Genomic DNA, 15519 nt, shown 5'->3' on the forward strand with positions numbered 1-15519 from the left:
CGTAAGTTCCAAATAAGAAAGTTTGAAAGATCATATATTATCCACTTGTCTTTTCTGACAAGAAAAAAGGCTGAGAAGAAAATGGGTCCAGGAGAAAAACCTAGGGGGTTTTAATCAGCTATGCCCTAAAATGAAAATATTCCTATATGAAATCTGCTTCCTCTGCTGTTATAACTAAATTCAGGCAGTTTCTATACACTTCCAATTAACATGGAAACAAGTACTGAAAGGAACAACCTTTTTAATTCATAATTTACAATCTCTTAGATATGTTATATCTATTTCTAATAAATTACAAATTTTTTATTTCTTTTACTGAGAATACTTAGGGTCTTCTTTTTTCATACCTTTTTAGAAGTATACATAAAATCCTTTTATGTTTTTGTGCTACCTTATTATATAACACTGCATGCATATTATGTAATATACATATATAAAGTACCAATGTGATTTATCACTTTTTTTCACTGAACCTAATTATCTTAACCTAAGAGTAGCCATTACCACCCTGGTTTATAATATGAACCAAATGTGAATAATATAGTGAGTGGCATGGATTCTGGATTCCAGAGCCAGACTGCTTGGTCTGTCCAAATTGTGGCTCTATATTATTCACTTGTAAAAATGAGAAATATAAAAACAAGATTATAGTACCAAGCTCAGAGAGTATTGTGAGGATTGATTTATTGTATGTGCAGTGGTTTGAACAGTGCTTCTCATACAGTTAGACTTCAATAAATATAAGCTATTTTAACTATTGCTGAAATTAGAAAATATTTTATGATAAAAATAAATTCCTCTGCTATCACTTACTTTATTTAGTCCCAACTTATGATCTAAAGAATAAAACCTGGGTGAAAACATTATCCAGGTATTTTAGGTATCTAGGTGACTAGGAAATGGTAAGTACACGAACATTCAACTGAGAAAATTAAAAAAAAAAAAAATGCCAAAATCCAAGAGAGGTACAAGCTAAGGCTAGCCATGTACTTGCAGTTTTCTTGCACTCTAAGACAAATTTACTATCCGTTACCTGAACGATAGCTGGGTCCTGAGGCAAAGAACATTGTGGTTTTGGTGGCTCACAAACAGTGAGGTCTTTAATATCACTCCCACGGAATATGATGTATTCAAAGACTTCATCACGAGGTGGTATTGGACGATCTGTTGGTCTGTCTTCTGTACCAAAGGATCGAACTGGTGAGAAAACAGAGGATATGAGATACACGTCTACTCATCATATTCAGGTAGTGACTGTCAGAAGTATACTCTTCCAAGTACAGTTCCAATAAACTACGGTTCCAATACAGCAGTTCTTAAATGTCAGCTGTGAGAAAATATCTATTAATCTGTAGCTAAAGAAATTTTGTTTAAAAAAAGAGGAAAACAGAGCGGGTTTTGCCTAGAGCTCAATGTACTCAATTTAAAAAACAATCTGTATCATGAGGTCGTGTTCTTCCTACATCTTTATTTATTTATATCTTTGGTGATTATGGTGAGAGGAGGTGTTAAAAATGTCCTTTCATTGTTGATTTATTTTGAATGTCATCATTCAGCAACATAAAAAACTGGCAAGCCTACATGAGATTTCTTGTTGGGAGTGGCAAGTGAAGATTTCCCTGTCCACAAAATCCCAAATTGAACTTTTGGATTAGAGAAGACAATGAAGGGAACATCTATCCTGGTGAGTAGGAGGTCCTCTAGAAGCCAAGCCAAGCGGCTGTCAGGTATTCACCCCAGGGGACAGCCTGAAATGACCTAGTTACCTAAAATATTTTTCTCATAATTAAATATGATTATTTCAACACTTAAAGACAGCATGACTCAAAGTTAAACATAGACCACCTGCACAATGGTAAGCTGGCTAAAAAGATTTCTGGAATCCTATTCAAATCCATTGAATCAGACTTTGAGGAGAGTCTAGAAATCTGTATTTTAAACCAATTCCTTAAGAGTTTCTTATGAACACTAAAGTTTCAGGTTTACTGTCTTACACCGCTGAAAATATCTGCATCCATACGTAAGTTCCAAATAAGAAAGTTTGAAAGATCATATATTATCCACTTAAAGACTAACCTAAAGGGAGTAAACGCTTTAACACTGTGCAACATTTTGAATGTATGCATTTTTCTGCAAAACTAATTCAGGGCTAGATTAAATATGAATGCTATTTCCTTTTAAATAATGGCCCACCCATCCTAAAAATTCTATTACTTATGCTGCTTCCAGGAAAGATGGTGGCATAGATGTAGGCTTGCAGAAGAATATCCCTCCCTAAAATTAAAGAAAATGAAAAGCTAAAATACCCCTATTGAGAAGATCTCAAATTCATACCATAACTTTTATTAAAAAGTATCACTCAGCTACTGAATTTGTTAGTCCAAACTAGAAGGCCAGTCTGAGAATCCACATGCGGCATGCCCTGAGAAATTTTCACTGGCACCTCCGTATTGGTAGATGGGGACAGAAACACTGATGTGGTAAGGGCAAAGATGCAGAATGCCCTAGTTGAAGTTCTTCTTTCCCTAATGGCCAAAGAATACTTCATAAGGAGAGGAGTAAGTGACAAGGTTCTATATTTTGTCCTGTATCCAAAAGGAAGGGTAAAGAGTTAGAAAAATCAGGATTAAGAAAATTGCATACAAATCAGTATCATCCCTAACCTCAGTAACAGCAGCACCACCACAACCACCACACAATGTATAAAGTCTCAGGCCTCAGGGGCGCCTGGGTGGCTCAGTCGGTTAAGCATCCGACTTCGGCTCAGGCCATGATCTCATGGTCCGTGAGTTCGAGCCCCGCGTCGGGCTCTGTGCTGACAGCTCAGAGCCTGGAGCCTGTTTCAGATTCTGTGTCTCCCTCTCTCTCTGCCCCTCCCCTGTTCATGCTCTGTCTCTGTCTCAAAAATAAACATTAAAAAAAAAAAAAATTTTAAAGTCCCAGGCCTCAGAAGTAATAGACTAGTTCATCTGAAGCAGAGGGAGGAAAAGTTCAAAGTCTTCCTTACACAAAAATGATGGACAAGCCCCATCAGCTTTTCCAAGGCCTAACAAAACCATTCAAACTATACCCACGTAGCCATTAGACAGATGAAAAATCCATGCAGGATTAATATTTGTCCCAGGAAATAGAAGAAAATTTCAGGAACATACTGCTTTACCTTTTGAAAAAATTAAAACTCTTAGGATCAAAATGATACTGAGGGGCGGCTGGGTGGCTAGGTCGGTTAAGCGTCTGACTCTTGATTTTGGCTCTGGTCATGATCTGTTTGTATGTTCAAGCTCCTTGTTGGGCTCTGCATTGACAGCTCAAAGCCTGCTTGGGATTCTTTCTCTCTCTCCCCCTCTCTCTCTGCTCCTCCCCTGCTCATGCACACACGCTCTCTCAAAATAAATAAACTTAAAAAAAAAAAAGATGCTGAAAAGGTAGCATACAGAGTTAAGGAAAAAATAGATAAGACAAATATAATATAGAACATAATATAGAGTTATTAGCAGAATAATTACATCAACAGATCAAAGCAGTAAAGCCAAGTCATTAATAAAGAATAATTTTGAGAAAAAGCAAGTAAAGAAAAACTACAGCAATAAAATGGTTGGAGGTGATTATTCTTGCAGACCCAACAGTTAACTGATGCTGGTTAGAAAGACAACAAAATGAGAAAATATACTTAAATATATAACAAATTTCCTGAATGAAGCTCTAAATTTGATCAAAAGGTTCCACTGTATTTCCAGAAAAAGACTTAGTGCTCTATCAGCCATAGCGACTTATCCTTTGCTGTATCAAAATAAGGAACTCACAGAAAAGTGGTATCAAATAAAAGATAAGAGATGAAAAATAAATTCATTTAAGCACATAAATGTGTATGACAATTTACTATGGTCTTAGAACAGAATGTGTTGAATAGTTGTCAAAAAAGCTACAAAGTTACACACTGACAAAATCAGTCAGGACAGTGTATCACATAGTATTCTAACAAAAAATTGGAAGATGAGTGGAAACAGGAAAACACAAAAGGAAATACATAAATTAATACTCTCCCTTTTTATAGCAGGGAATCACTTGACAAAATTTTGGAGAAAGTTGATAAATTAATATACGTAGGCTTAAAATTGTGTTATTTGAGGTTCTAAAGGTAACCAATAATACAGTTTAAAGCTTAGGGCATATTTTCCAAAATGTGGTGTGAAGAAAACCTCTTATCATAGAGGAAAATGAAAATAGAGACCATGGAGAATGAATTGCACACACCAAGAGTATGGGAAACACGCTCCAATGATAGAAACTGATTTGATTAGATTTAATGTTTCTAACAGACAATTCTTGTACCATTATAAAGAACAAATTAAAAGACATCAGAAGGACACACATGGCTGGAAGATGATACAAATAACCTGGGCACTGTGAGTGGAAAGAAAGGAACGGTAAGCACAGAAAAGGTAGAATGTCACCACTACCATTCAGCTACAACACATTTCAACACATGAATTAGCTCATGTACACGTACAACTTGTAAGCAGGGGAATTATGTCAATGCACTAAGAAATCACACTGGTTCACCCCAGTTTATCCTGTTATTTAATTTTTGCACTTGGAGGTAACAGCAGCTAAACACAACAAACCATGGAAGAATAGTATATGATACCCACTCACCCCAAGTTTCCTCTTGGCTCAATCTGGTTATGCAAAGAAGACTTAAAAGTGCTTATTGTATGGTTCTCCCTGATCTTTATGCACTCGTCTCCAGCAACAAGCCTGAATTCTTTATCTTCTTCTATCAGGCTTTCAATTTTTTCTTTAAAGCTGACAACTTTATTAGGTATACGTCACCAGCATTTTTGTTAATGCTATCATTTTGATTTTTTTAAAAACTGCAGTAAGAACACATGAAATCTACCCTCTTAACAAAATTTTAAGCATACAGTACAGTATTTGCATAACAAAATGTTGTATAGTAGAGATCTAGAACTCTATCATCTTTTTTTAAAATTTTAATGTTTATTTTTTATTTTTGAGAGAGAGAGAGCGAGTTGAGCACGAGCGGGGAAGGGGCAGGGACAGAGAAGGAGACAGACTCTGAAATAGGCTCCAGGCTCTGAGCTGTCAGCACAGAGCATGACGTGGGGCTTGAACTCAGAAATGTTGAGATCATGACCTGAGTCGAAGTCAGACGCTTAGGCCACCCAGGTGGCCCTAGAACTCTATCATCTTGCTCAACTAAAACTTTATACCCACAGAACCACGATTCTTCATTTCCCCTGCTCTTAGCCCCTGGCAACCACTATTATATGTCCTTCTGTGACCGTGGAAAACAAAGTGAAAATAGAAACAAGAAGACCAGTTTGGAATTTACCAGGCAAGTAATGGTGAACAGGAACTTAAAGAAAGGGGCCAGTCTTAAAGAGACTCAAGCTTGGGGTGCCTGGGTGACTCAGTCAGTTAAGCATCCAGCTCTTAATCTTGGCTCAGGTCTAGGTCATGATCTGTTGTGCTGCCGGCGGGGAGCTTTTGGGATTCTCTCTCTGACCCTCCCCTGCTCACGCATGCTCTCTCTCTAAATAAATAAATAAATATACTTAAAAAAAAGAGAGACTCAAACTCACCAAAATAGTATGATTTGTTGAATGCAATTTCTTAGAATTCTACAACTCTGATCATTATTTTTTTCAAAATAGATAGGTATATTATTTGTAGCATTAAAAAATCAGGTAAATATATAGTAACATTAAACATCTTATATAGGCAGATTATAAAACTGTAATTTTCAAGAGATTACAACTACCTAAAATTAAAACACAGATGCAACTGCCATAATGAAAGATGGCAAAGTAGGAAAATCCAGGATTCAGTCCCTACACCGAAACAACTATTTAGTTGGCACGTAACGTCTGAATAAACCATTTTGGAACTGTGACGTCCACTCATAGACTTGTAGCATCTGTGGGAGTACCTGATGAAGAAAGAGGCTGTTAACTTGAGGTAAATTTTAGCATTTTGTGTAGTGGCTGGCTGTACCATTCATTAACTCCCAACTCCACAAAAGGCAGCAGCTATGGGGATGGCGGCTCATGTTCCTGATGCAGCTTTGCTAGTGATAGAGGGACAACAGGAAGCATATCCTACAAAAATTGGTGTTGTATGATTTGAAACTACCTGGCAATTCATTGAGAGACCCACTGTTTCCACCCTCAAGGGCCAAAAGCACTTCCCCCATAGTGTCTTTAAAGTATTTAAAAGCAACAGATTATGCCCCTACCCCCCACCACCAACAGCAGAATATACATTATTCTCAATTGCACATGGAACATTCTTCAGGAAAGACCACATGTTAGGTCAAATTCAACTCTCAATAGATTGAAAAAAATCGAGATTTACAAAATATCTTCTCTGACCACAGAGGAATAAAGCTGGAAACAATAATAAAAAGAAAACTGGAAAGGTCACAAGTACCTGGAAATCAAATAATACACTCTTAAACAACCAATGAGTCAAAGAAATCACTAAGGAAATTAAGAAAAATTGAGACAAATGAAAAAGAAAAAACAATATGCCAAAATTATGGGATATAAAGAATGAACTCAAAAGGGAAATTTATAGCTATAATCACATTTAAAAAAATCTCGTATCAATTTTACATCTTAAAAATCTAGAATAAGAGCAAACAAAACCCAAATCCAGCAGAAAGAAGGAAATAAGAGAGATTAGAGCTGAGATTAAAAACACAGAACAGAAAAATAGAACTAACAAAACCAAAAGTAGGTTCTTGGAGAAGACCAACAAAATTAACAAGATTTTAGCTAGAATGACTAACGGAAAAAGGTGAGAAGATGCAAATAACTAAAATCAAAAAGGAAAGCAAGGACACTGCTACCAACCTTATGGAACTTAAAAGGCTTATAAGAAAAAACTACAATTGTATGCCAACTAACTAGAAAATCTGGATGAAATAGAAAAATCTCCAGAAATAGCAAATTACCAAAACTGACTCAGGAAGGAACAGAAAATCTTAACAGAACTATATAACAAGCAAAGAGACTGGACCAGTAATCAAAAACCTCCAAAGAATTAGACCAGATGGTTTCACTGGTGAATTTTACCAAACATTTAAAGAAGAAACAACACCAATCCTACTCAAACTCCTTCAAAAAAGAGAAAAGGGAACACTTTCTAATAGACTCTTTGAGGCCAATGTTACTCAAGTAATACTAAAGTCAGACAAAGATACCATAAGAAAACTAAAGACCAGTATCTCTTATGAATACACATATATAAGTCCTCAACAAGATAACAGTAAAGAGAATCCAAAAGTATATTAAGAGGATTATATATCACAACCAATGGGGATTTTATTCTAAGAAGGTATGGGTAGTTGAACAACAACAACAAAAAATCCGGGGCGCTTGGGTGACTCAGTTTAAGTGTCCAACTCTTGATTTCCGCTCAGGTCACAATCTCACGGTTTGAGGGATCCAGCCCCATGTTGGGCTCCACACCGTCAGCATGGAGCCTGCTTGGGATTCTCTCTCTCCCTCTCCCTGCTCACACAGATGCTCTCTCTCTCTCTCTCTTTCAAAGTAAATAAACTTAAAAAAATCCAACGTAATACACATTAATAAATCAAAGGGGAAAAATACCCCACACGATCATTTCAATATATGCAAAAAAACCAAACCAAAACAAAACCACATGTGATAAAATTTAACACCTTTTCATGATAAAAACACTTAGCAAACAAGGAATAGAAGTTATTTCCCCAACAGGATAAATGGCATATATGAAAAACCAAGCGCTAACATCATATTTACTGGTAAAAGACTGAAAACTTTCCCTTAAGATCAGAAACAAGACAAAGATGTCCACTTTCACCACTGCTATTCAATGTACTAGAAGTTCCAGACAGTACAATTAGCAAGAAAAAGAAATAAAAGGCATCCAAACTGGAGAAGAAGTAACTCTTTTCTTGCAGATGATATGATTCCATATGGGAATTCTACATATACAGAATCCATTAAAAAACTAAACACTAGTGTTAATAAATGAATTAAGCAAAATTACAGGTACAATATCAAAATACAAAAATCTGGGGGTGCCTGAGTGGCTCAGTTGGTTGAGCATCTGATTTCAGCTCAGGTCATGATCTTGCGGTGAATTCAAGCCCTGTATCAGGCTCTGTTGACAGCTCGGAGCCTGGAGATTGCTTCGGATTCTGTGTCTCCCTCTCTCTCCGCCCCTCCCCTGGGTGCACTCTGGCTCTCTCTCTCTCAAAGATAAATAAACATTAAAAATGTTTTTTAAAAAGTAAAAACAAAACAAAAAAAAACCAATCTCACTTACAGTACCATCCAAATGAATAAAGCACCTAAGAATAAGTTTAACAAAGGAGGTAAAAGACTTGTACACTGACAACTACAAAACATTGCTGAAATAAATTAAAAAGCAGCTGAATAAATGGAAAGTCAGCCCATGTTCATGGCCTGGAAGACTTAAGTATTAAGATTACAGTGCTCCCCAGAGTGAGCTAAGATTCAGTGCAATCCCTATTGAAAACGCAATTCCCCCACCCTGCAAAAAAGGTAAAGCCAAACTTCAAATTGATAGGAAACTTTGAGGGAATCTGAATAGCCTGAAAAGGTTGGAAGACTCATACTTCCCAATTTCAAAACTTACTAAGTTACAGTAGTCAAAACAACGTGGTAGACCTATAAGGGGAGACATATAGATTTATGGAATGGAACAGAGTCCAGAAATAAGCCCAAACATCTCTGGCCAATTGATTTTAGATAAGGGTCCAAGGATATCCAATGGGGAAAAGTATGGTCTCTTCAAACAATGGTTTTGGGACAACAATGACCATCTACAAAAGAATGAGACTAGAACTCCATCTGATTCCAAAACAAAATTTAACTCAAAGCAGGTATGATGCTGTAATATAATAAACAATATATATTTGGTCTCTGTCTGCAGCTCCCGGCCATAACTCCTAAAACCTTTGCATCTCCTAAGAGATAAAGGTACTAAGAGAATCTTTTTTTTTTTTTTTTTAAAGATTTACTCTTAAGTAATCTCTATACCCACCATGGCGCTTGAACTCACAACTCCAAGATCAAGAGTCTCACGCTCTTCCGACTGAACCAGCAAGGCACACCGATCATCTTTTGTTCTAATATTTGGTTCCTAATACAGAGCTCCCAAATCTCTTGGAATTTCCTGGGCAATAAGAGCATCTTTTGTTCTAATGAAGAGACTCTTGGTGGGCTCCTGGACAGCTTCAGAAAAGGGGCTGGTCACCAGAAAGCCCATCCTCTGGGGAGGAGAAAGGGCTGGAGACTGAGTTGATAACCATGCCCACGTGATGAAATGTCCAAAAAAATCCCTGAACTATGGGGTTTAGAGAGCTCCTGGGTTGGTGAACACGTGGAGGTGCTGGGAGATCGACTCACCTAGAAAAAACACAAGATCTCTGTATTCCTTCCCACATATCTTGCCCTATATATCTGTTCTATCTGGATGTTCCTGAGTTGTATTCCGTTATAATAAACCAATAATCTAATAAGTAAGCTGATTTCCTGAGTTTTGTAAGCTATTCTATCAAATGACCAAACCAAGGAGGGGGTCATGGGAACCCCCAAATTATAGTCAGGTGGTTAGAAATACAGTTCACAAGTTGTGACTGGAGACTGGCATGTGAAGTAGGCGGGATGGGTCATCTTGTAGGACTGAGCCCTTAACCTGTGGGTTCTGACATCAACTTCAGACAGTGTCAGAAAACGAATTAAATTGTAGGATACCCAGTTGGTGTCTAGGGAGTTGGGAAAATTGGTTGATGACTTGACTTGACACATGTGGTAGTAGCCAGAACTACTGAGTAAACTGGTAAGTAGAGGAAAAGCAGTTTTTCTTTTAGTGAGTCAACAATATAAACCAAAACTATAAAACTATTAAGAGAATACAGGAGTAGGGGTGCCTGGGTGGCTCAGTTGGTTAAGTGTCCAACTATTTCGGCTCAAGTCATGATCTCACAGTTCATCAGAGCCCTGCATCTACTGTCAGTGCAGAGCTTGCTCGGGATTCTCTCTCTCAAAATAAATAAATAACTTAAAAAAAAAAAAAAAGAATGTAATCAATTCCCTATTTCTGGCTACAAATGATTTATTCAGAAATATGTGTCGGGGAGCCTGGGTGGCTCAGTCGGTTGAGCGTCTGACTTTGGCTCAGGTCATGATCTTGCAGTCTGTGAGTTCGAGCCCCGTGTCGGGCTCTGTGCTGACGGCTTGGAGCCTGGAGCCTGCTTCGGATTCTGTGTCTCCCTCTCTCTCTCTGCCCCTCCCCCGGCTCATGCTCTGCCTCTCTCTCTGTCAAAAATAAATAAACATTAAAAAAGAAAGAAAGAAAGAAAGAAAGAAAGAAAGAAAGAAAGAAAGAAAGAAAGAAATATGTGTCCCATGATTGTCTTTAAAAAAAAAATAATAGAAGTGACCAGGTGGCTCAGTTGGTTGAGTGTCCAATTTTGGCTCACGTCATGATCTCATGGTTTTTGAGTTTGAGCCCCTCATTGAGCTCACTACTGTCAGCACGGAGCCCACTTTGGATCCTCTGTATCTGTCTCTCTGCCTCTCCCTGACTTGTCTGCACTCTCTCTCTCTCAAAAATAAACAAACATTAAAACAAAAAACATAAATAGCGTCAAGATTCTGTCAAAATCACTTACCTAAAAAAAAAATCTCTATTTCTAATAGATCAAGTTCAAACATCACACTAATGTCAAATCTAGTTACCAGTATATTAATACCTCTACATACAGTTATAGTACATGCATAGAGGGAAGAGCTATAGTGACCGACTTCCCAATACAATATCTCTATTATAAAATACCAAAGCTTGATAAACATATACATAGTTAAATATAGTCAATATGCACAAAATGACACCATTACTATTTTCCAAAGACTTCACCTTTGGATACAAACTAAAAATTATAAATTAGGCTCTAATACCAATTTGATAAGGAAGAAACACAAGTCTGCTGAATACCAAAATGTGAGAGCAATAAACAAAAGACTGAATTATTCAAGTTAAGTTAGAAATCTAAGACTAAGTTCAAATGGAAGTCTAGAATAAGATTTCTGATGTAGTCTCAAAGTTAAAACTGTAGTCAAGTATCAGTTGAAGATCTGGTCCCAACCCACTTACAGAATCTTAAGTTCCAACCAAGCTCATTATTCTCAATGCACAGAGCAGTTCTGTACTCTACCACAGCTTCTCCCCACATTCAACCCATCCTAAATTTCAGCTTATATACTACTTGTATTCATCAGGTTTCTCAGAGAAACAGAACCAACAGGATGTGTTTGTGTGTGTGCATGCACACACACATTTATTTACATTAAGGAACTGGTTCATGTGAAAATCCAAAATCTTCAGAGTAGGTTGGCAGGCTGAAATTGAGGGAAGAGCCACAATCTGAAGTCCAAAAGTGGTCTGGTGGTAAAATTCCTTCTTGCTCAGGGGAAGTCACTCTTTGTTCTATTAAGGCCTTCATATGATTGGATGAGGCCCACTCACATCATGGAAGGTAATCTGCTTTACTTAAAGTCTACCGATCTAAAAATTAATATCATCAAAAAAACATCTTCACAGAAACATCCAGAATATGTGACCAAATATCTGGGCACCTGGCCCAGCCAAAGTGATACAACTCTATCCGTAGTATTTCCAGGTGGAAGTAACAAATTCTCCCTCTAAAAATGACAGTGCATTCTACCCCTGTCTATAGCTCCCCCTTCCTAGAATTGAAAGATCTTCAGAAAAATCTGTATTAAAGTAATCTTTGCAACTCCCCCAGTATCCAATGCAGTGCCTTACATACTGCTGACATCTGAATACTTCCTGAATAAATTCCACAGTGGAAAAAGCTATTAAGTAAGCAATTTCCAAAATTACTGGATGACTACATCAAAAAGAAATGACAATTAGAAATCAATAGGATGGGAAAACAGAAAAACAGCATTATTTAAAAAACAGCATATATGGAAAAGCATCGAACCAAGGGAAAAAAAGTGAAAAGTTGCACTTGGTATTTTTCTCCTCTGATATTTATCCAGAAGTACAGTTCTTGTTGTACATCCAGTATCATACACTAACTCTTGTCAAAAGCATATGAAATACTGAATACTTATTACCTGTTATATATGGTTTAATTATTTAAAATACTCAAAGAGTAGTGTAGAAGAGAAGCCATCTCTTCTACAATGTAGTATCCTTGTACAAACACTGAAAACATGCTCTTCATTTTTTTTTTTTTTAATTTTTTTTTTCAACGTTTTTTTATTTTTTATTTTTGGGACAGAGAGAGACAGAGCATGAACGGGGGAGGGGCAGAGAGAGAGGGAGACACAGAATCGGAAACAGGCTCCAGGCTCCGAGCCATCGGCCCAGAGCCTGACGCGGGGCTCGAACTCACGGACCGCGAGATCGTGACCTGGCTGAAGTCGGACGCTTAACCGACTGCGCCACCCAGGCGCCCCATGCTCTTCATTTTTTATTTGGGAGGGACACAGGCCTGCTTGTGAATCACATCACAAACTGCCTCCACAAAGCTTCACTTTCCACATATCTGCACTTTGGCCCCTTCTTCATTCTTGCCCACACTACTTTGTGTCAGGAAGTATTACTACACTGAGTGAAAACATCAGTCTCTGGCCTCTATCATCTCTCTCCTGTATGTATATGCAGCTATAGACATGTCAGCCCTAATAGACTTTACTACCAATCTTTGTCTGCAATATTCCAAATCTCCTCAGCACTTACCACATGCCAATCACTGGTGATCCGAAGACAAAAAAAAACCCACCTCCACCTCCAGAGTTCACAACCCAGATGACTTTCCCCTCACCTTTCAAACATTCTTAGAACCAACTCCTTACTACTTTACCTCTAAAGGATGGGGAGCCTGTATGGCTCAGTTGGTTAAGTGCCCGACTCGATTTCAGCTCAGGTCATGGTCTCACGGCTTGTGAGTTTGAGCCCCTCATCGGGCTCCACAGTAGCAGTGTGGAGCCTTCTTGGGATTCTATCTCCCTTTCTCCCTCTCTCTCAAAATACATAAACTTAAGAAAAAAATAGGGGTACTTTGGGTGGCTCAGCTGATTAAGCATCTGACTCTGGGTTTCGGCTCAGGTCATGATCTCGCAGTTCCTGAGTTCAAGTCCCACATCAGGCTCCTCCGAACTGACAGCGTGGAGCCTGCTTGGGCTTCTCTCTCTCTCCCTCTCTCAAAATAAAAGACTTTTGAAAAAAGAAAATTTAAATAAATAAATAACTGCTAAAGTAAAAAAACTTGTCCTTTTCATCAATACATTTCATCATCTTCACTGATTTTCTTCCCTCTTGCTTGCACACTTGGGGGGGAAGAAAGACCCTTACATTTCCTTTAACCTAAAGTCATCTCCCACAATTACAGATTTGAGACCTTGCTCAGTTAACTAGCTCCTCTCATTTGCAACTTCACTTCTTATGCAAGACTCTTTCCCTCAAATTACTAATATATGCAGATTTACTCAGATGCATCTTTCCTCAAACATAATTTCAGACTAAGCGTAAGGGAAGAATGACTTGTGAGAATAAGAATTTGGGGAGAGTGGATGCAGAGAGAATGGTAAAACCAAAAAGCAATTAAAAAATTTAGATGGTGAAGCAATAACAAGACAACAGTAATAACGCTAAATGCATTTACGAGGACCTTTTTGAAACTGTAAATAGGAGACTCTGAAACATTTCTATCAGGCACAGGATGGCAAAAGAAAATTGAGTTATACTCATTAATCTGAGAGAATAAAATATCTTTAATAGTGTCTTCATTTATCACACTGTCTTTTCCTATTAAATATCAAGCTGTTCAACTACATGTTTTCCAACGAAGGAAAATTTTCAGATAATAACCCTTCATGCGACCAACAAAGAGTTAATAGTTAATTTGCTATGTACGAGGGACATAAGGGGGACAAGATGCTGAGGTCTAGTAGTGAAATATAATAAGAAAGGCTCAATAAGCACAAGAAAATAAAAGACAAAAAGAGAACACAGAAGGTACATCTAACATTTCCTGACTTATGGGAATTAGGGAAGGCTTTGCGGGGTGATGACACTCAAGCAGAATCTAGAAGGATATACCTGATTCCCTCCTGATCCACTCCTAATTTGTTGACAGGAACCACTATATGTACTATCACTTAATTCCTCCCTGTTCCTTGCCCAGTCAACTTTTGAAAAGCCACGCCATTCTCCTCATTTCTCATGTATCTGTTCCTCGTTCTCTATTTTAACTAGTTTAGGTCTGTATTTCCTCTTTTCCAAACTCTTAAAAATACTCCAACTGACTTCACTACTATCAGCCTCTCCTCTCACCCCCCATCAATCTTTGCACAGAGTTGCAGCATAAGCTTCCTAAAGCTGGACTCGGACATGCCACTTTACTGGTGAAAAAACTCTCAATGGCTCCCTACAATCTACCAACAAAATTCAGACTTGTTAGCCTGTCATTCAGATGACAAACTGAATATATTAAGATAAATTTAGCAGTGGAAGCAAAATAAAAGGGGAGGGGAGAGTGCCTGAGCCTGTTATTTGACACATCTTCGCTGTCACTTAAGCTTCCAGAGCTGTTAGTTCTTTTCTTTCCACTGTGACTTCTTAATCTGGTGCGTTGTTCATTTCTTCAACAATAGCCATATAAGGGGAGTAGGGAAAGAGAATTCCAATTCAAGGGAAGCTTGTGAAAAGGCCCCAAATCTGAAGGAACTTGACTGAGTTGAGGACCTGAATGACCTCTAGTATAATCCTACCCTTAGTGAGCTGCAAGGTGTTATAAGTCAGGATGAAAGTTTTAGACTCTAGTTGCTTTTGTGTTTGCTTCCCTGGTAGACTGCAAACTCCCTGTGGCTTGGAACCAGACACTTACTTCCTCCCAGATATCCTCTTCCTGTGGCTAACTGTGATTATCTGTCAGGCTGCACCTTAAGACACTGTGTTCTCAAGAATCTTGTCTGTAAGCTCTCTTTTGTTTCCTAGCACCTAGCATACTATCTAGTAAGCACTCAGTAATTCTCCTGAATGAAATAATAAGCACCAGGGGTGCCTGGGTGGCTCAGTCGATTGAGCGTCTGAGTCTTGATTTTGGGTCAGGTCATGATCCCAGGGTCGTGGGATTGAACCCCGTGTTGAGCTCTGCTCTGAGCACGGAGCCTGCTTAAGATTCATTCTCTCTCTCTCTCTCTCTCTCTCTCTTCCTCTGCCCCTCTCCCCTGCACTTGTTCTCTCTCTGTCTCTCATAAATGAATGAATGAATGAATGAATGAATAAATAAATACACCAGGCATATGCAAGCTTCTTCTATGCCCCATTTGCTCCAAACTGTTCTTAGTGTGGTAGTAGGTACCTATGTTCCCAACTGTGCCTGGGTTTCCCCAGAACCTCTATTTTACCCTCTCCAGAGAGTACCAGGGTTGGAGAAGAGTACCT

The 15519-nt window shown here is 38.2% G+C and overlaps 1 protein-coding gene across 6 annotated transcripts in view; it reads right to left on the reverse strand.

The window, feature by feature from the left end:
- LSM14A (LSM14A mRNA processing body assembly factor) overlaps positions 1 to 15519 on the reverse strand; it is a 53821-nt gene that overhangs the window by 29044 nt on the left and 9258 nt on the right. For all 6 annotated transcript variants that reach the window (XM_049621056.1, XM_049621055.1, XM_049621052.1 and 3 more), the window contains exon 2: positions 1034 to 1197. In XM_049621056.1, the coding sequence (XP_049477013.1) occupies positions 1034 to 1197 (164 nt within the window). The remainder of the gene's footprint in view (positions 1 to 1033; positions 1198 to 15519) is intronic.

This window comes from Panthera uncia (assembly GCF_023721935.1).
Source record: "Panthera uncia isolate 11264 chromosome E2 unlocalized genomic scaffold, Puncia_PCG_1.0 HiC_scaffold_19, whole genome shotgun sequence".
NCBI lineage: Eukaryota > Metazoa > Chordata > Mammalia > Carnivora > Felidae > Panthera > Panthera uncia.